This window comes from Bactrocera neohumeralis, chromosome 2, assembly GCF_024586455.1.
Source record: "Bactrocera neohumeralis isolate Rockhampton chromosome 2, APGP_CSIRO_Bneo_wtdbg2-racon-allhic-juicebox.fasta_v2, whole genome shotgun sequence".
NCBI lineage: Eukaryota > Metazoa > Arthropoda > Insecta > Diptera > Tephritidae > Bactrocera > Bactrocera neohumeralis.
Genome location: NC_065919.1, coordinates 50,927,544 through 50,950,212, shown reverse-complemented (window position 1 = coordinate 50,950,212; position 22,669 = coordinate 50,927,544). Strand labels below are relative to the sequence as shown.

Genomic DNA, 22,669 nt, shown 5'->3' with positions numbered 1-22,669 from the left:
TTGATAACGAATGATTGCCGAATATGTGGAAGAACGTGCCTTCCCACAGATTATGTGTCGGACAGTTTTCCTCCCACACGATACCATCGACAGCACAGAGTAGACATACAGTAAGGTTCAGATGAATGTTAACTCCTATACATATTTCAATTCTACAGTCTTTGAAAAATAAAAAAATAACTTTTCGCATATTAATGCATGAAAATCGATACCAAACGAGGTTTCAGCGGCTCCCTCTATTGCGACTTCTTCAATCTACTCCTGGAAAAAATAATTCGAGCGGCAGAGCTGAATATTGATATCATTGGCCTCAACAACCGCGCCGTTAGTTCTGCTTTCTCCAGACTGAATAAGGAAACAAAGCAAATGGGTCTGGTAGTAAATGAGAGCAAAACGAAATATCTCCAGCCATCGAACAAACAGGCGTCGAAGTCGCGAACTGGTTCCCACGTCACTGTTACACTCATATCTTCACCTATCTTGTAACCAGCATTAACTCCAACGACAACGTCAGCCTCGAAATCCAACGCAGAATAACTCTTGCAAACAGGTACTACTTTGGTCTGAGTAGGCAATTGAGAAGTAAAGTCTCCTCTCATCGAATAAAGACCAAACTCTATAAGTCACTCATAATTACCGTCCTGCTATATGGTGCAGAGGCCTGGACGATGACAACAACTGATGAGTCGACGATGTGAGTTTTCGAAAGAAAATTTCTGCGAAGGATTTATGGTCCTTTGCGCGTTGGCCACGGCGAATATCGCATTCGGTGGAACGATGAGCTGTATGAGATATATGACGACATTGACATAGTTCAGCAAATTAAGAGACAGCGGCTACGCTGGCTAGGTCATGTCGTTCGAATGGATGAAAACACTCCAGCTCTGAGAGTATTCGACGCAGCACCCGCCGGGGGAAGCAGAGGAAGACCTCCACTTCGTTGGAAAGACCAGATGGAGAAGGATCTGGCTACACTTGGAATCTCCAATTGGCGCCAAAAAGAAAGAACGATTGGCGCGCTGTTGTAAGCTCGGCTATAACCCCCTACGCGGTGTCTACGCCAATAAGGAAGAAGAAGAATGCACTGAAAATGGGTGCAAAGTCTTCTAACAGTCTTATAGCTCGGTGCTAGCAAAATGCTACCGTTCATACTTACATATAAGTGATGTTTTTTTATCTCCAAAATAATCTTGGTGTATTGATTCAGCTTTTTGAAAGATGACCGTTTTGGGTACTGAAGCACCTCGTCAGCAGACACCAAAAACGTACGACAAGTGGGTACTAAATATTGTTCTTTAGTATTTATGAGCACACTAAACCCCATTAGGTGTGCGCCATTTGTTAGTACTATCATTCAGTGAAATTTCATTCATTCATTCATTGCCTCCTTTACTGGGTGACGGTCAATGGGCTGTGGAAAGGTGAATGTGTGTGAATATGCGAATGAAGCATAAGAGCCGACCGATCCGCATAGCTTTCAAGATAGCTCAGCTGTTGCGCTTACTGATTAGCATGTGTTGTTGTTGTTGACACTGAACTGACACTTAATCGCTATGCTATGCTTTTGCATACTTTTATAGGCAACAATTTGCACTACAACAATAGCAACAGCAATCCAGCTGTGTGGCAAAATATGTGTGTGTCGAGGTGGATGATACTTTTACTCTTGAATTGCCAATCTCGGATTAGCGCTGTCGCTGCTGGAGAGGGTGAATTTAAAGCCGGATTAGCGTGCATAAATATTCGTATTGTTGGGGAAATTTCGTAGACGTTTGCAATTATCCGCTTCAGTTGCATTTGTGAAACGGTTCGGAACGGTTCGAAAGCTGAAACAAAAACGCTCGCTTTAGTTGTGTTCATATGGCAAGTTTTATGTTGGAATAAATAAGATTTCTGAATTTATTTTCGGAAACATTTAAGACAAAAATAATTCAAAAACTGTGCAACAAAAGATAACTGCCGCTTCAAAGAGGAGAAATCAATTTGAAATGCGAAAAATTTCGTGGTTATGGCTCATAATCGGTTTGTCCACACTCTTCGTTATCGAATGTGCAGAAATATGTAAGAAAAAAAGTAAATTAACCAAGTTTCGATAAAATTGTAGTGAATTTAGAGAGTTCAGTAGTAAATGTGCGTATTTACGAGATAAATAAAAATGTGCAATACACAATCAAATTTGACCCGGACTCTAAGAAAAAATGCATGTTTAGCTATTTTAGTACAAATTTTAATATCGCCCTCAAAATAGGCTCCTAAGCCAATACAAGCATTCCAAGTCCTAATCGCAGTCGCCATACACTTGTTGTAAGCGACTGGAAAGGACCTCAGCGAATTCAACGAATTTTGGTTTTTGGAGCGCCTCGATTGTTGTTATGATGTAATATTCATAAACCTATATCTCGCCGCCAATAACAACGCGTTTTATGACGCTGCTTTAACAAGCATATCCTCTACTTGACGTCGGTTTTGCAACAGATGCAGTCTGGCAGTGGCACACTTTATACCCAAAACATTAACCAAAATATGTTGAGTCGATTCATAAGAGAAGTAGAGATCCTCTGCTATCTCTCTGATACCAACAAGATGATTTTCAAACAGAGGAGGAAGAGTTTTTTAACAGAATTGAATGAACGACTCGCATGAGACCAGTTTTGGTTAACTTCATCATCTTTACTGCTTATTTTGTGCCGCTCAATTACTTGTATTCGTGTTAAAGTATACTACCAAAATTTCTTCTGCATTATTTTCAATAATTCCGCTGCCCTGAGTCCATCGGAAACACAAAATTTCAAGACAACTTGTGGTTCATTTTTTTTTCATGGTAAAACCGCACGCACCAATTGGCATAAGGAGATCCCCCTTCACACGGACATGAAAAGGCTATACCAATGTAAGAAAAGTTTTTCTCTATCGATTCAGTTTGCGCGCGCATTTTCAATGAACCAGTCCGAGTAATAATCTGAAGAAATCAAAAAAATATCTCATATAAAGTTCTGGTCATTATCTGGATTAAAAAGAAGTGAAAGTGAAATTTTCCCATTCAGATCGTATATGCATATGCATACCTAAACAAAAAATGCAGACACAATAATGACTTGTACCTAACGGGTGATCCAAGTAGAGGTACCTTTTTCAGTAGCCTTCTTTTGACAGATTACACGTGAGTCGTGTCAAGCTGTCATGTTATTTTTGTTCAGTATTTTTTGGTATTTCATCAGAGAAAGACTTACATCTGAACAACATGTACAAATCGTTTAACTTTATTACGAAAATTCACGTTCTTTAAAGAATGTGTTTGGCGCGCTTCGCTCAACTGAGCATACTTTTCGCAACATCATCACCCATCTTGAGATCCAGCATTTATAATTGGATCCAACACGCAGTGAAGAAAATATAGCTGCCGTAGTTGAGAGTGTTCTCGAAGACCGTGGAGTGTCGATTCGGCGGACGTATGGAACGACCTGGCGCATTTTACGTCGTCGTCGTTTAAAGCGTCCAAAATACAGCTTGCGCAAGAACTGAAGCCACTCGACCTACCCAAGCGACATCGCTTCGCTCTGTGGGCTCTTGAAAAGCAAGAAGATCCGACACGACTTCGAGACAAATTTTGTGCAGTGATGAAACCTCAATTGATATGTAGAATTAATTGTCGCATTTTGGATGAAGAGATTGAAGTGCTACCATTTCATCCATAAAAAAAAACGGTTTGGTGTGGTTTGTGGTTTAGAAACATATGTATATATTTCTTCAAAAATGATGCCGGTGAGAATGTAACCGTCAATCTCGAATGTCTGTGATGTGTCGTAAATCTATGCGGACAATTCTGCTTGGAGCAAAACATCACGCGTGTCATTCGTCAGTTACCAGTCGAAATGCTCGAACGAGTCATCGAAAGTCAAACTCAACGGATAGACCATCAGAGACGTAGCCGCGGTCAACATTTGAAAGGGATAATCTTCAAAAAATAAATGCCAAGAATGTTCTTTCGAATGATAATAAATATTCCTCATGAAATTTGAAGTTTCTGTGCTTTTTCTTTAAAAAGTAGGAAACCTCGAAATGGCTCACCCTTTATATACCCAAACAAAATATGCAGACACAATAATGACTTGTACCTATAAGCAAAAAAGTGTTGTTGATTGCAGAAAGCATTGCCAATTGAGCTCCGCTTTTACTACAGAATAAATTGGTGATAAAGTGCTGTTAGTATATCTTTCGTGCACATATGTCTGTTTATATAGGTCAAGTACCGTGAATATGTATATATATTATTTCTAAAGGCCATTGAGATATATCGCATATAAAATGGTCACAAAATCCTATGTGAACAAAACTTTTGAAGGAAATTGAAAATCTTTCTTCATACTTCTAATTTTCGATATAGATATTTATTCATATGACGAATGTACATGAATTTCGATTGCAACCTCTGAAACACCTTCGTTTTAAAATCAGCAAACTATTGATCAATACGTCATCTTGCAGAGTAACTTCAGGATTTCTCAAAACAACGGTGTAATTGTTCTTCCTGAAATAATTATGAAGAACGCTGCCGCGTTGAGTGTGCTTGGCGGGATAAAAATTCGGGTCTGATCCGCTTACATAGACCAGACCGCTGTAGGAACGGCTAAAAAACTATATATAATATTTCTGTGGTTTGAAATGAAAAATCGAATATCTCTAATTAAACTGTCATTAAGAGAATCACTGTTAAATGTTGGATTCCATTTTTTAACAAAAAACATATATAAAGCTATTAAATTGTCGGAACCGCCGATATTTCACTAATTTAGGATATCGGTGCCAAGTCCTTGTATGAAATTTTTTTATTTTGCTAAATTATTTTCATGAATTTTGGCATAGAGTATTGCTCAAGGCAGCGCTACAATCGAAGACACGATTTTTCAGATCTGATCTCTAAATCTTATAGCTGCCGTTCAAACTGGTCGACCTTAATCAATACGAAAATCTTATTATACTATTTTCTGTTATAAAAATACAACTGTGAGGGATATTATGGCTTCGTTGTCGCCGAAGTTGAACTTTTTTCTTGGTTTTAGTTCAAACAGATAATCTAAATTTTATATTTTTCGTTAAACTGTTACTTCATGTTGTTGTTAGGTAGCTTAGGTTATACTGGCCGGCTGTCATGCTGTGCATAGACCTACTGGTCTTTAGTAATACCAGATGGAGGCTCAGTTTAATTTGGACTGAAGTATTCTTCTTACAGGACGTCAACGTCTAAGGACATTTTCTGACCTAATGCAACGTCAGAATATTGCCTTAATTGCCTGGCATATTTAAATATTCATCAACTTAATGTGGTTTTGCGTTGTTTTCTATCTCAGCCGCTTTTCTCAGCGCAAAGATTCCTTCAGTATTCCCACTTCATTAGCCATTTGTGAACCGTCCGTACAAATGTTACACATTCCGCTGGCGGCTCGCATGTTCCTGCGCCATCCACTCTCTTTTAGTGGACCAGAAACCTTTTTCCCAATGAAGCGTCTATTTTATCTATCAACCCTCTCCTTATTGAGCTATGCCCGAAAGTCCTTGAGGAGAATTCACCTAAGACCGTCAATTTTGCAGCTGAGCTGCGTAGCTGCCATTTAAGTTTGTATCACCTACTACACCAATTTCGGACACCCCATTCAGATCCTTTCAACTCATCAGTGACATTCTTTTCTTGGTTAGGATCTTCGGCGAGGAAACGAAGATAGAGAGAGTAATAAAGAAATGTTTTTCTATATATAAATATTACCGATTTGTATATAAAATTTATAATGTGAGTTCCCAGCTATTTCAATACCCTTTATTCCAATTTACTTCAAAGCTTATGACACGCTACGTAACAAAATTATCGACGCCGAACGCTCGGTCGCAGTGGGCGGTAATATTTGGTTGACTTCGGCTGAGGATAAAGCAAACAGCATATTAATGAATGCCAAACGAGCCGAGGTGAGTGCGCAAATAATATTAAATAATGAGATAAATAATAAATAGCATCCAACAGATGGCGGAAGGCGTCAAAACACCAGAGAAATTTCCACCCGCCATGCATTTCTTCCAAGGCAAACAGTATCTGCGACAGAGTGAGGTCTTTCGTATTATACAAAAACTGCCCAAGGGGGCGCTACTGCATGGTCACAATACGGGTATGGTCAGTTCACGCTGGATCATCACCAATTTGACCACGCTGTATAATTTGTATACCTGCCGAGATGTAAATGGTCTACTGATGTTCACCTATGAGCAGAGCAAATGTCACAGTGAAGTACAAAACGTGTGCTTAGAGCGCATTAATGCTGAGGATCGGCGACTCTACGAACGGCAACTGGAGAAACATATCAATATGTATACTGTACATCCGGAATGTAGGTTAATATTAGTATATATATACTTTTATAGTGACACAAGTGATAATTTTCTCACTATCAGCTGTTATTTTGACGTTTACAAAATTTGAGAATTTAGCAGTTTCTTCCTGCCAAAAATTATTGTTTGTTTCTCTCAAAGAGCATCTTCTATTCTCCACATCTCTGCTCGCTAGTCCGCTATGTATCTCTCTTTTCAAAAATAAAAAAGAGCATGGCGAATGGAGCTTAGGTCTATCCTAATGTCACATAAAAATTTTAAACCGACTCTATATGTCATAAATTGACTATAACAATTTTAGTCTATCTTCTAAATGTTTACAAATAAATTTTACAGCCATGATTACCGATAAACGCAAGATATGGCAACGCTTCTATAATATTTTCAAGAGTGTGGAAAATTTTTACAGTTATCAACCGGCCTTCTGTAATTATCACAAACGTTTGCTGGAAGAACTATGCGAGGATAATATATTTTATGCAGAACTGAGGTCACCACTTACGCCGGCAAGTTCAAAGAGATTCGAATTACCTTGATTTTTATTTGAATTCAAAACTTGTTCTATATTTTTCTCTTTACTTTTAAATTAATAGCTATATGGCGATAACAATCGCACAATGAATGCCCTGGAAGTAGCCAACGAATTGGAAGCTATCGTTGAGGGTTTCAAAGCACGTCACCCAGACTTTGTGGGACTCAAGGTGATCTATACGAAACCAAATCAAGGCACAGTGGATGAAATGGCACAGCATTTGATAACCTTTAAGCAATTGCAGTTAGTAAATATTTATCACACAAAGGTTATATAGAAAACTTAAATTAATTTGATTCATCTTTTTCTGCTCACTTAGTGATGCCAAGCCGAATTTCATTATTGGCTTTGATTTGGTTGGACAAGAAGATACCGGTGATCCGCTGCATAAATTCGTCAATGAGTTGACCGACATGCCACCAACTGCCAACTTTTTCTTTCACGCTGGAGAAACTAGTGAGTATATAAATGCATAATACACCCATGATCAAATATGACCCGGACTGGTCCATATAAACAGCGCGTTTAAACCAAACAAAGTAAAATTGTTTTCGTAGATTTGAAAGATTATTAAAACTCTCGAATCCGTATACTTAATCGCACTTATCTTTTTTTGTTGTTGAAGACTCCTTACACCTCTGGAACACTCCTAGTTAGAACTGGAAGAGATGACCAAAATAACATTAAGAAACATAGATTAGCTAAAGTTAAGATGTCCATCCTAACAGGTATCTAACTTAGATAGCTTAGAACGCCGTTCCGCTGCGGTGCCTAAAACCCCTCAATAAAATATCATAAGTTCCTTACAATTCTACAAAGCTATTTGCGCTTTGAGACTGCGAATGTCAGTTTTGGCTGTTTCTGGTTTACCAAAGGTAAGACTACTGAGATAATTTTCAGCCTCTGTCTTTCAAAGGCTGAAGAATGGAGAAGAAATTGCCTAGATGTTTCCACCGCATCTCCTTTGCTAAGGGGAAGTGGTTCAGTAGATATCTTGCGTCTTACTTTAGATCAAAAGGATCTCGCAGTCATACAGGAGCCGATCGTTATGCAATGCCTGCTAAGCGAATGCAAGTGACATCGGTTCAGTGCTAGAGTCGAAAATATCAATCGAGATCTAACTCGGTCTCATTCCGATGTGAGATACACCGCTTTGACCCGGCACCCAGACGAGTCTGAAGATGAAGTAGCTTGATGCTATTTTTAGTAAAGACAAACACCTCTTGACTAGCTTTCAGCGTACAGTTAGCGAGCTCAGCGTTAGTATTGTCGGTCTGCTTTCGAAGTAAATGGTCACCGCTTATGAAAGAGGCTGCGCTTTATAGCTACGTACGTCTACGGCCATATTAATAGCAGCCACTTCTACATGAAGAACACTACAGATATCCGGCATCCAAAAACAAAGATTGATGCCGCTCTTTGAACACATTCAAGCTTCTTAGCAAGTATAGCCTTTACACGCGCTCTCAACCAGGCAATTACATCACAGAACATTATTAGCTTGACACCGCTTTCTTGGAGCCCCCACATTTTCCCTATAGCATCTCTACAGCAACATCGGAGAGAGTAACTTCCTAATATTTGGACTCCATGAAAGCTTTTTATCAAAGAAAATCCCAAGGTATTTCGCCTTATCAACACGTTAAAGACGTGAGTCTCCAAAAGAGGTTCTCCTTAGTAAATAAAATCATTTCAATTTTACATGGATGAACCTTTGCCTTCTTTCTAATACATAGTTATTAAACCTAACTTTTTACTATAAAGCTTCACACGAATGTCAATGAACCACTCTAGATTCTAATTTCGTCGTGGGCAGATATGAGCAGAGTATGCGCCGAAGGATTTTCACCTCCACCAAGGAGAATTGGTTAGAGCCACATTGATATTCATTTACGCTTTTTACTTTGGTGAAGCATCTCAAGGATTTGACTGAATCATACTCTCGATGGACATTATCACAAATAATCTGCATATGTTATATTTAAAGAGAGAATTTTTTTTTAATATTTTTTTCTTCTTTTCATCAGATTGGTTTGGAAAAACCGATTGGAATCTAATGGACGCTTTGCTGCTCAACACTAAACGTATCGGTCACGGTTATGCACTGCCGAAACATCCAAATATTTGGTCCACCGTCAAGAAACGTAACATTGCCATCGAAGTTAGTCCGATTTCTAATCAAGTAATGGGTCTGGTGTGGGATTTGCGCAATCATCCCGCTACATTTCTTATAGCCGAAAACTTTCCGATTGTCATAACTGCCGATTATCCAGGCATTTGGAATTCGAAGGGATTGAGTTACGATTTCTATTATGCCTTCATGGCGCTGGCGCCAGCTGAGGCAGATTTGCGGTTTCTCAAACAACTCGCTTTGAATTCGATAAAGTATGACAAATTGCTAACTAACTTATTTATGTAGAAATAACTGTTATATGTTTTATAGATACTCCATTTTAACATCAGAGGAACGTCGTAAAATAAATCGAGTTTTCCAGAAGAAATGGGAAGAATTCATTTATAATGTGATTAATTTGAGATTCTAAAAGTAACGAGTTTATTAATTAAGTCATATTTATCAAATCAGTATTATGGTACTACTAAGATTAGCGCCTAACGGTGTAATAAATTTTTAGCAATTTTACTAAAATACTAAGCCGTGAATATTGCTTTCATTGTGGCATCTTTGGTTACACAACGCCGGGCGCAAACCAGCCGTGCAGGCACTTCGGCACCGGTCCATTCGTATGAAAATCGCAACGGCCCAGCTCAGTCCAGGTTTTCGCACATAACACCAGCAGTCCAACGCGATTATCATTTAAGCCGCCCCAAACCATGGAGGCCAATACCACACCATCATCTTCGGCGCTGGCATCTGGCGCGGGCACAAAGACTGGTTCGCTGGGATAACAGTTCGGTTCGCACCATTTCTGTACTGCTTTTGTGAGCACATCAACTTTGACGAGCTGTAAATAAAACGATTGTGAATTAATAACACTAAAATTTGACCGCATCGAAAATATTACTCACTGTGCCGGGGTTCTCAGCATCTACATCCGAACTAATCGCATAGAAGTAACGATACTTTTTGGCTGAAAGTAAATAAAAAACAGACAATCACTAACTGATAATTGTAAATATATCACAAATTTACCCAAAAACTTCTCATAATTTATGCGCGGTGTCTCACAGCCCCAATCGCATAACAGTTCGGGCCGCACCATTATGCTGCGATTGCTCAGCTGGTATGCTTGCGCCGTGCTGTATTCCAATGTGACCAAATTCACCATTGTTTCACTGTCCACATTCGTTTTCGCATCATCCGCTTCACCCGCAAATGTATTGTACTCGAGCATCTCTTCTTCTTGCAATTTATTAAGAGCCATATTCGTTATATTCTCATAATTCGACTCGGAATGCTTCATTTTCGTCGGTTGCAGATGCGTACTAATGCCAGACATCGTGAAGGATTTCACCACACGTCGTTGATTGGTTGGACGATCTTTGAACGTCACTACGTCCGCATTCTCCACACCTAGTGGCAGCACAAAACGCAATGGACGTCCACGAAAATGTGAGGCGTAATTCGGATTCGATTGCATATTCATAATGGACTCCAAATACATGCAGTTGATCATTTCGGGATCCTTATAGCAGCAAATGTCAATCACCACATGATTGTCCTCCTCATACTGATTGATTATGTGTAGATAGAAGAACGCCTCTGATTGGAAAGTGTAACGCAATTTACCGGTCTCGCGATCCAGCAGATGGAAAAGTGTAGGCTTGTCCTCGAACCATTTGAGACAGGCGGCAAGTTGTTGATTAGATAAGCTGGCTTTAACAAATTCCGTCAGCGAAACGGAGAGTGGCTGTTCAACAATTACGAAGAAATGCTCGGTGATGCCTGCAATGAGAATGTGCTTAGTTCATATTTATACCGCAAATTCGTATACGCACATTATGTGCTTACCGAAAGTGTGCATATAGCCAGGATGTAGTTTCCAACGACAAGAAACTGAACCCACAACGTAGGCATCTTCGAACATTTGCTCGCCGTGTGGAAAACATATAATATTATAGACTGGTCCTGATTTGGTAGCGGCCGTACCGAGATTGTATACGGTTCCATTGGGCAGTACGTGCGGGTGTGACGTGTGATTTACGATACCCACAAAATCGGTTACACAGATGCGTCCTTCTGTGGCTAAGGTGCGTGGATTAATTCTGTAAATTATATTGGTATTAATTATTATATTATATCTTCGCCTTCAATTAGTTGTATTTGGTTTACCTGTGCATCATCGGCGTCTCCGCAAAGGTGTAGTACTCATCGCCAAACGGATAAATAGATATCATTGAGTTATCAGAACCGCTGTCAGGTCGAAATATTGCGGAGACTCTAAGAAGTATAGAAAAATATCGAATCAGAAATAATTCTTTCACTGCCGTTTATCGGCTTCAGGCCGCGAACTCAATACTCAAAGAAATGACTCACCTATCGAATATCGAATGGCAAGGATCCGGTACCGATGCCGTACCAAATTCCGTTACTACTATACGTTGTGCTGCACGATTTTTCTTCAATGTTTCAGTCTCCACAAAACGATTTTGATATGTAACGCGACCATTTTTGATTGCGAACCGATGCACCAAAGCCGAACAATCGAACAAATGTTGAAACATCATTTCACCCACCTTCCAATTACCGGGACCATTGCGCAATAAGCTGCCATTCAACCATGTGGGTATATGCCCGCTGGTATGACCTTCAATGGGCTCAATGATTTCCTGTTCGCACGAGCGCAACCATACATCTGAAGCACAATTTGGATAACAGCGTCCACCGCCATCGATGCGTACCGATTCGGGATCGTGTTGCTTTGGATTATATCTGATCTGTTGGCGTGAAAGAAAGTACTTGTATTTTTTTTTATAAAGTTTTGATAATCTTATGTAATAGGTTGAGGAACGAGTAAAATTAAATTGCCGAAATTTTTCTCAGTTTTCCTCTGAAACATCTCCGGAGATGGTTAAAGACTACAGAACTCTCGAGAATTTAGATAAGATTAATAGCATACAAGGAAATGGAAAATAGTTTCCAATTCTTCATAGTATTGTCTGCTTTAGTTCCATGTAAAGTCCGATCCGACCAATTTAATTCGTCGACTAATTTTAAGATGAGCTGATTCTTTGGGAGCACCGAGATCTTTCTTAATGCAGAAACTCAAAAAACTTTTCATCAAACATAGGTGGTTTCCAATTGGAAAATTAAACTTTGTATTGTCGAAGTACTCTATGACAACTTGAACAGCATAGAACGCCGGTCTGCTATGGTATCTAAAACTCCTATAAAATTGATTATAAAGACCCCCATAAATCGACAAAGCGCTTTGAGCCGATCACAAATTTGTTGATCCCGACCAATGCCAATGTCAGCAGAGCCTTCTTCTTAGTCATACAAGCTTGACAATTTGAGTCCGACTGCAGTTTTAGCCTTAAAACATGAATGTCTATTAGACAATGTCCAATTGCGACAAAATGAGCTTTGCTAAGAACAATCAATTTAATTGAACTCATAAATTCTACTCTGGAAAGATATCACAGTTGCACAGAAGCTGGTGGCAACAAGCGCCTGCTAAGCTCACGTGAGGTCCATAACTTCATTGCCAGAGCACAAGATGACAACAAAGCTCCGACTGCAATCGGACAAGAGGAAATCAAAGAAATATTACTTTTTAAATAGCCAAAATTGTCTGGATATGAAGTCGTGTTTCACTTTCATTGAGGTTATAATCAAAACATTTTCCAGCATAAAGTGAATTAAGGTCCGTTGGTTAAGTCCTGTCTTGTATAGGAAACAAACACTGTATCCATACAGGTTTCAAACAAAGTGTTGGCAGGCGGAGACAGAGAAAGCTGATAGCGTCTGCTATGTAGATTAGGCCAAATGGAAAGGAATTAACAGCAGCTGCTTTAGTCGGTACACCTCAGTAGAGCGTTGCGATTATTACAGTGGATAAAATATCGAACAAAGAATTTGTATCAAATTTTCTATTACTAACCAAATGACACAATGCCTTCAAAGACGGTCCAGAGGTCGTTGCCAACATGACTCGTTCTGGACGACCTTCGACCTCTTCAACTGTTGAAAATAATAAAAAAGTGAAGAATATGATGCTTGAAAATCGTCAGGTAAGTGTTAGAAAGATTGCTAGAGAGCTCGACATACTTTGCGAGACCGTTTGAATAATTTTGGTGGACACTTTGAGTATGAAACGCGTTTTTGCTCGACTCGTCCCGATTAAACTGAGTTTTTTTTTCAAAAAGATTAAAGTAAACTGGTCTCTTTCGACATGCTTGATCGTGCGAGTTCCGATCCCACATTCATGGAGAACATTATAACTGCCGATGAGACATGGTCTTATGAGTTTGACATGCAAACAAGTCAACAATCATCGGAATAAATACACGCAAATCCGCTCAAAAATCAAGGTGATGCTCATTGCTTTTCTTTCGATATCCGTGGTTTGGTGCATCATGAATTTGTTCCGGATGGGCAGACGGTCAATAAGGAGTTCGATTTGGCCGTATTTAGGCGTTCGTGAGAGAACATCCGTCGAAAACGGCCGAAATTGTGGAAGAACAATTTATGGATTTTACACGATGATAATGCAACATCACATCGAGCCACGATTGTGACCGAATTTAAATCCAAAAACGCAATGAATACCATCGCTCAACCACCGTATTCGCCAGATTAGGCTCTGTGTGATTTTTTCTTGTTCCTCAAACTGAAATTGCCGTTCCGTGGAACTTGTTTTCAGTCGATCGAAGAGATAAAACAAAATTTGTTGAAGAAGCTGAAGGTCAATCCGAAATGTGCTTATGAAAAGTGTTTCGAAGACTGAAAAAATCGTTGGAATAAGTGTATTACATCTGATAGAGATTACTTTGAAGGCAACAAAATAATTATGATGAATAATTAAATATTTTGCGCTTTATTTACAATTTCCGGGCACTTTTTTGTCACAACGCATGAAGTTCGAAATTATTTATTAAATATCATCACTACTTCACCTTTGGCAGAAACCATTCTTGTATGCGCAGACAAATATATTTCAAAATACAAAGGATAGCAAGCAAATACATTTGATACTCGAACAATTCGAAGAATTTTTAACACAAACTTTTACACAAAACACGAAACATACTATTCAAAACAAAGCACCCAACTGTCTCCGCAAATGGCAAATAAAGCACTGCCACTAGGCACTGCAGCTTAGGACCACCGCACTGTAGAGCACATAGGTATGTGGGCGGTGTTCGACAACGACGGCATATAATCAATATCTCGTGAGTGCGTAAAATCATGTCAAAGCCGGATAATTTGCACTTGGATACTTGAGCACTCGAGCGATTTAAGCCACGGCTAAGACAAATTGTATATATAAACATATGTAAACATTGCGTTCGGTGCATTCACTCGCTGATAAACCGTTAATTCTTTAAGCTTTTATGGTTAAAACCAAAAGTATGCACTAAGCGGCCTAAAGTTAGTATTAGTATTAGTTCGTATGCACATTACGGTAGATGTGTATGTATGTGTGTATATATGTATGTTCAATAAAATGTGCTTTCAAGTGCACGTGGTTCGTTGGTAGCAAAAGCTTTCGCAAGTTTCGCTTTCAAGGACAACACAACATCAACACTGCGGGCCCGGCAAGGATGTTCTATATACCGTAAATATACATATATAATGTATGAAGGTTTCTTGTAAGTATTTATGTTTGTAAAGTTGTGTTCTTGTATTATATATACATACGTGTGACTTTCACGAGTGTTTGTTGTAAAACATCAATTGCACAGGGGTATTGATCGTCCTTGCTCTTGACAGTGCGCGAACTTGGCATTCGCAAGAAAGCTGTAAGGTTTTTTTGTATGTGCATGTATAAGTGTTAGTGTGTGTATTTACACATACACAAACAACAACAGTGTATTCCACCGGAATATGCTGAGAGAATTAGTTGTTGTTCAGCGAAGCAAATTACTTTAATGATTATAATAATTATCATTACATACATTCAGGGTTGCAAATATTGTATAAAAAAAAAACAATTAATCAACATTTAAATAAAAAAAAAAATATTTTGTAACGCAAAAATTTAAATTAAAAATAAATTTTCAATTCCAAAAATCGGCTTAAAAACTAAAAATGAAAATTTTTAGCCTATGCAATTATTAAAAAAAATATGTCTAAATATTTCCTTCTCTATCATTTCGTATTGGAAAAAAATAATTAAAAATTTAATTTAAATCAAAAATTTAAATTACAAAATTCACAACTTGCAATAAACTATTAAAAAAATGCAAAATAACGTAACAAATTTTCGAAAATTTACATTTGCGTGAATGAAACGCGAAAAAAATAACAAGAGTAAAAAATTTAAAAATTTGTATATGAGCGCAGAACCTGAAAATGTTGGACATATGTATGTAATTTGAAGTAGTGAATCGTAATCAATAAGATACTTAATTTCGAATTTTTTGATGATACGTTATTTTGCGTTTTAGGTGACGATATGTAAAACAAGAAAAAACATTCACAGGTGTACCACCTTTAACATAAAATTGTATAGAAAGATCTTTATCTTTTTTACTTTTATCGATAAGCGTTGGTCGGAGATTGTAACATTGTCTGGGATAATAATCCAAGGCAAATTTGGCGAAAATATCTTTTCAATAAAACAAATTTTCGTACAAGGACATGAGGATAGGCCAGTTTGTATGTCAGCTATATGATATAGTGTTCCAAAATCGGTGGTTCCAACATGTGTACCAACTTGGAGAGAAAAAGCACGTGCAAAATTTCAAATCAATGTTCAGGGTATAAAAGGTTTAGATTATGATCGGAGAACAAAAAAATAAAGTAGTTTTTTGTGAAAAAAATTTACGTTTCAGCCTGGCTTAAAAAATCGAAAGTATAATGAAAAATTTGTTCTTTCAATCATTAAAGGGTTAGGGATAGTCAGAATTTTCGAAAAACTATTTTTTTTACATTTTCTTTAAGTGTAATATCTTAAAAATATTATTTGAGTTATTCGACAAATAATAAAGAGAGCTCGGGCTCTTCAAAGCGCTAGTGTGAAACTTTAAACGCGTTTTTCTCAAAACTATGTTTTTTGAACTGGTGACAACTGTAACTCGAAAACCGCTCAGTAGATTTTAATGAAATTTATAAAGCTTTTAGAATACATAATAAACTCGGGCTTGATCGAAGAATTTTTTGTTTTTCAAAAATTTCGATTTTTTAAGAACAGTTAATTGGTCTTGGTTGAATTTTTATCAAAAATTTAGACAAAAATTTCCTAAGGCTGCCATTTTGTTAATTTTGAAAAAAAAATCCTACCAGGCTCAGGATTATCTATTTATAAAACTATTTTTTTTGTCCGATTGATTTTAGATGAACCTTTTTTTGGAACTTTTTTTGGAACTGGGTCAACACAAACAACTATAACTTTGGAAATTAATTTTTTTTTTTGAAATTTTCGTGACTTCAAGTCAACACATTCTATAATAATGCCATATTACTACTTTTGTAAAATAACACGATTTAATAGCAAAAAAAAAATACTGAAAATTCTCATTTTTTCGTGCCTCTGACTACCCCTAACCCCTTAACCGACAAATATGTATATCTAAAAAGGTGCTGTTAAAATTACAAGGTCTGTTCAACCATTTTGGAGAAATTTTATCGACATAGAACAAGGGGCTTCGATTAAAACGCGTTTAAAAATGTGAGAGCCGATTGCAACAAGTTAGAAAACTACCGACACTATTTCTCGGATCAACTACAAATTTTGGGAGAATATTCACAACTTTATGCACATTTGAAAATTTTATTTTGATATTTGAAATCCACAAGTGAATGAAACCTTTCAATATGAAACACTGAGTCGAATGAAATCATCGCTAGACTAAAGATTTCGTTCAAACAGTATGGCCTGAATTGTAAAAAAGTGAAAAAATATATTTTTTTTAATACTTACAGTCACCAAAGTATGTAGTGAAATCAATTTAAGGTTCGAAAATTAAATTTATATTGTGCATCAAGCCTACATCTTTTGACCTACTGCAAAGAACAGGGCGTATGAGTAACATTTTTGTATGCTTCAGCACCATTTACTGCTTATAACTCATTAAAATGATTTAATTGATTTTTTCGAAATTTGGCCTTTGACATTCCTATCTTACATTGTGAAAATGAAATCGAACTACAACCACGTCTACTTCCCACAAAACACAATTTAATTTAATGATGTACCTGAAGGTATTATCCTGGCTTTAATCCTTGCAAGTTGCCAGAGTATGAAATGTTCGATTATACCCGAACTTAGCCCTTCCTTACTTGTTAATTTATCCAGATTCTTTTAGGTCAGACGCCGCTCCGTTTTATTAAACAGAAATAGCCAGGAGAGAGCAAAAAAACTTAGGGAATATAAAGATGTTCATCCCCAAGTAGAAAAAACAGTACAAATAAAAGCAAGCTAGCCGCAAAATATAATTTAATATTATTTAGTGGTACACAAACAAATCATAGAAGGAAAAGAAAGAAAGTTTGGAGTACGCAATATGACTCTTCATCGCAATAATATTAAGCTAAGGTTTTGCTATATCTTTCTTTATTATTTTTTATTTGTAACTGCAAAGAGCGATATTGTATCAAAAGGCAATATAACTTAAGTAACCAAAACGATTTAAGCAGATTCATGGGTTTTTGCGGACGAAAACTGCATACTTTCACCATTTTTTTTCATATAATAAAAGAATAAATTTATTAAAACTTTTGATCACATCAAAGAGCAACATTTGAATAATATTTTGTGTATTTTTTATAAAAATATTTGTAAATTCAGCCATTAGCAAACAGCTGGTTTCCACAAACGTCTCATCGCGTTGGTCTGCATAACAGACGAAGGATTCATCTTAAATCGAAAAACAATTTTCATCGGTTAGTAGATGAGTAAAAAAAATTATGGTTGTCGATGGAAAAAAACTATTTTTTGGCAATGGCCTTGAAAAAATTAGTTTTAATCGAAAAAAAATCATTGATCAATGACGAGGTCATCCTATTTAGAAGAACTGTAAAAATTTTCAGTAATATCGCTTCACTAGTTTCTGAGAAATACTGAACACCGATTTTTAAAACGATGTTTCGAGAAAATCACGATCAAAATTTGAAGTAGCCGACCAGTCTAGAGTGACAGAACGCACTCTCAAAGGTTCTACAAGTATATCCTACACTTTAGTGCGATTGCCTTGAAACTTTGCAAAAATAAAAAAGTAGACAAGTATTTACAAAAATAAAATAAAAAAAACAAGTAAGGAAGGGCTAAGTTCGGGTGTCACCGAACATTTTATACTCTCGCATTATAAAGTGATAATCGAGATTTCATTATACGTCATTTACATATTTTTCAAATACCGTATTTTTGTAAAGTTTTATTCCGCTATCATCATTGGTTCCTAATGTACTATATATTATACAGAGAAGGCATCAGATGGAATTCAAAATAGCGTTATATTGGAAGAAGGCGTGGTTGTGAACCGATTTCACCTATATTTCGTACATGTCATCAGAGTGTTAAGAAAATATTATATACCGAATTTCATTGAAATCGGTCTAGTAGTTCCTGAGATATGGTTTTGGTCCATAAGTGGGCGAGGCCACGCCCATTTTCAATTTTTAAAAAAGCCTGGGTGCAGCTTCCTTCTGCAATTTCTTCCGTAAAATTTAGTGTTTCTGACGTTTTTTGTTAGTCCGTTAACGCACTTTTAGTGATTTTCAACATAACCTTTGTATGGGAGGTGGGCGTGGTTATTATCCGATTTCTTCCATTTTTGAACTGTATATGGAAATGCCTGAAGAAAACGACTCTGTAGAGTTTGGTTGACATAGCTATAGTAGTTTCCGAGATACGTACAAAAAACTTAGTAGGGGGCGGGGCCACGCCCACTTTTCCAAAAAAATTGCGCCCAAATATGCCCCTCCCTAATGCGATCCCTTGTGCCAAATTTCACTTTATTATCTTTATTTATGGCTTAGTTAAGACACTTTATAGGTTTTCGGTTTCCGCCATTTTGTGGGCGTGGCAGTGGGCCGATTTTGCCCATCTCTTATGGAGCCAAGGAATATGTGTACCAAGTTTCATCATGATATCTCAATTTTTACTCAAGTTACAGCTTGCACGGACGGACGGACAGACGGACGGACAGTCAGACATCCGGATTTCGACTCTACTCGTCACCCTGATCACTTTGGTATATATAACCCTATATCTGACTCTTTTAGTTTTAGGACTTACAAACAACCGTTATGTGAACAAAACTATAATACTCTCCTTAGCAACATTGTTGCGAGAGTATAACAATTGCTTGAAATTTCAAAACCCACGTAACCTCTAAGCAGCATTCTCATTCCTCGGATTTTTTAAAATTTCATGTCGTTGCAAGAACCATAAGATTAATCCGAATATTTTGGTGCTCATCGGCTATTTTAATAGACAGATCTTTTTCAATTATCAAAATTTTCCATTTCGGGAATCTGAAAGCACTTACATAGTTTTTTCGTGTTTCTAATGTGTTTATAAGTGTGTTTATAAGATATAGAGACATATAAACTCAACTATGAAGTCGAAATGCCCAAAGCATCTTTATCGAAATTTAGGGCTTTTAATTTTCTGAATATTCTAAACACAAGTATATCTATTCGCAAACCTTTCTTAGGAAGGAACATTTAAAAATGAATCCATTTGTATGAAATATTTGATTAAAATGAAAGCAAGTAGTTTATATTGTGACAAAAAAGCACCAAAAAATCGTAATTTAAATTCCTCGGATAAATTATATTTAAAAAAAAAATATTTTTGGTAGGGCAGTCCTTAATTATTATGCCAAAATAAGAGCGCAACCTGTCAACCAGTTTGTTTACAGCAGCTACTTAAGTCGGTACACCTCAGGAATCGTTGCGAATGTTGGAAAAGGCTTGCGTGATGCAGTTTATCAAAAACACAAGGCTACGAGGGGTACAAAGCCTTCAAAGACGGTCCAGAGGCCGTCAAAAACATGTTCTGGACGACATTCGACCTCTTCAACCGATGAAAATATTAAAAAAGTGAAGGATATGGTGCTTGAGAATCGTCTGTCAAGTGGTAAAGGGATGGCAAGAGAGCTCGACATCTCTCGCGAGTTCGTCGCATGATTTTGGTGAATACTTTGGGTAGCAAACGCGTTCTTGCTCGAGTCGTCCCAATTAAACTGAACATGCAAACAAGCCAGCAATCATCGGAGTGGAGGGAAAAAATGAGCCGAAACCAAAAAAACCACGCCAAAGCCCTTCAAAAATCTAGGAGGTGATGGCCATTGTTTTTTCGATACTCGCGGTTTGGTGCATCATGAATTTATTCCGGAGGGACAGACGTTCAATAAGGAGTTCTATTTGGCCGTATTGAGGCCTTTGCGTGAGAACATCCGTCGAAAACGGCCGGAATTGTGGAAGAGCAATGCATAGATTTTACAAGATGATAATGCAACATCACATCGAGCAACGCTTGTGACCGAATTTAAAGCCAAAAACGCAATGAATACCATCGATCAACCACCGTATTCACCAGATTTGGCTCTGTGTGATTTTTACTTGTTCCTCAACTGAAATTACCACTACGTGGAACCCGTTTTCAGTCGATTGAAGAGATAAAACAAAATTCGTTGAAGGAGCTGAAGGTCATTCCGAAAAGTGTTTATGAAAAGTGTTTTGAGGACTGGAAAAATCGTTGGCATGAGTGTATTACATCTGATGGAGATTAATTTGAAGCCGACAAAATACATGTCGATGATTAATTAAATATTTTGCGTTATATTTACAATTTCACTTTTTTGTCACAACGTACTTTTGCAGAACAAACATGTTTCGGAATTACTTGGTAATTCCATCGATCTTATATATTATTTTTATAATTCCAACTTAGCATACTTTCTTCTGTAAATATTGAAGTGAAACCATAAAAATGTCCACAGTTATTATACCCGACATATGTTTCCATATGTGCTATACTCGTATATATGTATGCATATGAGGCTTCTAGTGTCTATTTAGAGTGTGCTAAAATATTATTGTAAACAGTCCTCTTAAAAGGTATGGTTCACACTAAGGACTAGAGCTTGATCAAAAAACATATTTCTAAAACTTTTGTAAAAATCGCTTGAGTTTTTCAAACCGCACAAATAAATAAATTTTTACTTTTTCTGTTACAACCAATTCTATTACTTTTAAGTCCATCCATTCTACAAATGAACAAATGATTCACTTTTTATTTCAACGAAATAAATTTATTTTCCACACCATCCACAAGAACTTCAGAACAAACGACATTTTTTTTTTGTTTAGAAAACAAAATTTTCGACGCAACTCATTTCATAAGAAAATTTTCGGTCACGCGGCTTCTAAATTGAATGCAAAATTTTTCTATCAAAATTTACAAAATTCTTAAAATATTGCGCAATTTGGCAATAAAAGTTCAAAATTAAACCAAAACTGTAACAAACCGCAAAGAAGTCGCGTATAAAGGACTTTATAACGCCTTCGGCCATAATACGAGTGCTCCTTCTATTGATTGACGTAAAGTATACAGGAACAGCAGCAGCAGCAACAACAACAGCACGGCAAGGACGAAAATAGCACAGTTAACGCGACCCGCAAAGTAAAACAAGTACGGCTCAAGGTAATTATGAATTATAAATGACGGAAAGCGTTGCTTTTGCTGCAAGTCAATTTCTAGACGAAGCGTTACGCTCGAAATAAAAGCGACAACTAATAGAATTGTAACTGCTTTCCGACTCGAATGGTCATAAATAACAGACACAAAGTATCGGCAGTACTTAGCTGCAGAGAAGCCGGCCAGCGGCAGGCGTAGATTTGTAGACGCATATGTGCGCAAATAATACCTTAAGTAGTGCGCAACGGTAATATGCATACATGCACTACATATATACATACATAAATACAAATAATACAAATTTGTTATAAAGGTGTGTGCATGTGAAGCGGTAGTGTTTGTAAGGCGGCAGCATTTGCTGTGCGGCATAAACAAAACGGCACAGCTGCGACCGCAAACGCAACCGCAAAGCACCCCTGACAGCCCTCAAGCGCCACACACACACAAATAGTAATATTATTCCAACGTTCGCTATTTATTTTGTAATTTATGAATCTTGCAAACGGTTTGGTGCCCGCGTTATTTCCGAAATATCGCGCCTAAGCTCTTAATCAGCCGTAATAGTGGCGGCAATTTGTGTCAATCAAAGCAGGAAGAACATTGACCGTGATTACTTGCTAAAATTATGGAAGTAAATTGCGACAAAAGGCGCACTTTGCTTGATTGTGTGGTTTTTGCCAGCCGCCAAGGTTGTTTGTGTTGCTGTAATTTCTTTGCGTTGCACGACAAGTTCAAGTAAAAATTACCGCTCATTTTTTAATAATGCGCAAAAGCTTTTATAAATTGTTTGGCATTATGGTTTTTAGTGGAATTTCGACAGTAGTTTGAATACAAGAACTAAAATTTATTTGTATTTTATATATTATTCATATATACATACATAAGTATACAAATACTATTATTATATATATGTACATGTTTGATAAATGTATCTGAATTCGCAGTTTTTAGTATGAGAGAAAAGATTTTGAAAGCAGCTTAAAGGGTTTCT

General features: G+C 37.2%; 2 protein-coding genes across 4 annotated transcripts; one reads left to right on the top strand and one right to left on the bottom strand.

Annotated features, from left to right (window-relative positions):
- Positions 1–1,773: 1,773 nt before the first annotated feature.
- Positions 1,774–9,556, top strand: LOC126767630 (adenosine deaminase 2). 2 transcript variants are annotated; one of them, XM_050485093.1, is made up of 8 exons: positions 1,774–2,073; positions 5,834–5,958; positions 6,014–6,374; positions 6,712–6,881; positions 6,969–7,150; positions 7,227–7,363; positions 8,935–9,292; positions 9,351–9,556. In XM_050485093.1, the coding sequence occupies exons 1-8, from the start codon at positions 1,989–1,991 to the stop codon at positions 9,448–9,450; spliced, it is 1,518 nt and encodes a 505-aa protein (XP_050341050.1). In that variant the 5' UTR covers positions 1,774–1,988; the 3' UTR covers positions 9,451–9,556. The 2 variants fall into 2 exon arrangements, with proteins under 2 accessions (XP_050341050.1, XP_050341051.1); XM_050485094.1 differs by having other exon boundaries at positions 1,775–2,061.
- On the bottom strand, positions 9,422–21,813 carry LOC126767625 (carotenoid isomerooxygenase). 2 transcript variants are annotated; one of them, XM_050485088.1, is made up of 7 exons: positions 21,509–21,813; positions 11,403–11,803; positions 11,199–11,306; positions 10,878–11,131; positions 10,059–10,811; positions 9,935–9,996; positions 9,422–9,870 (listed from the first exon to the last, which is right to left on the bottom strand). In XM_050485088.1, exons 1-7 carry the CDS (start codon positions 21,551–21,553, stop codon positions 9,595–9,597), a joined length of 1,899 nt encoding a protein of 632 aa, XP_050341045.1. In that variant the 5' UTR covers positions 21,554–21,813; the 3' UTR covers positions 9,422–9,594. The 2 variants fall into 2 exon arrangements, with proteins under 2 accessions (XP_050341045.1, XP_050341044.1); XM_050485087.1 differs by lacking the exon at positions 21,509–21,813 and adding an exon at positions 13,985–14,183.
- Positions 21,814–22,669: the final 856 nt, after the last annotated feature.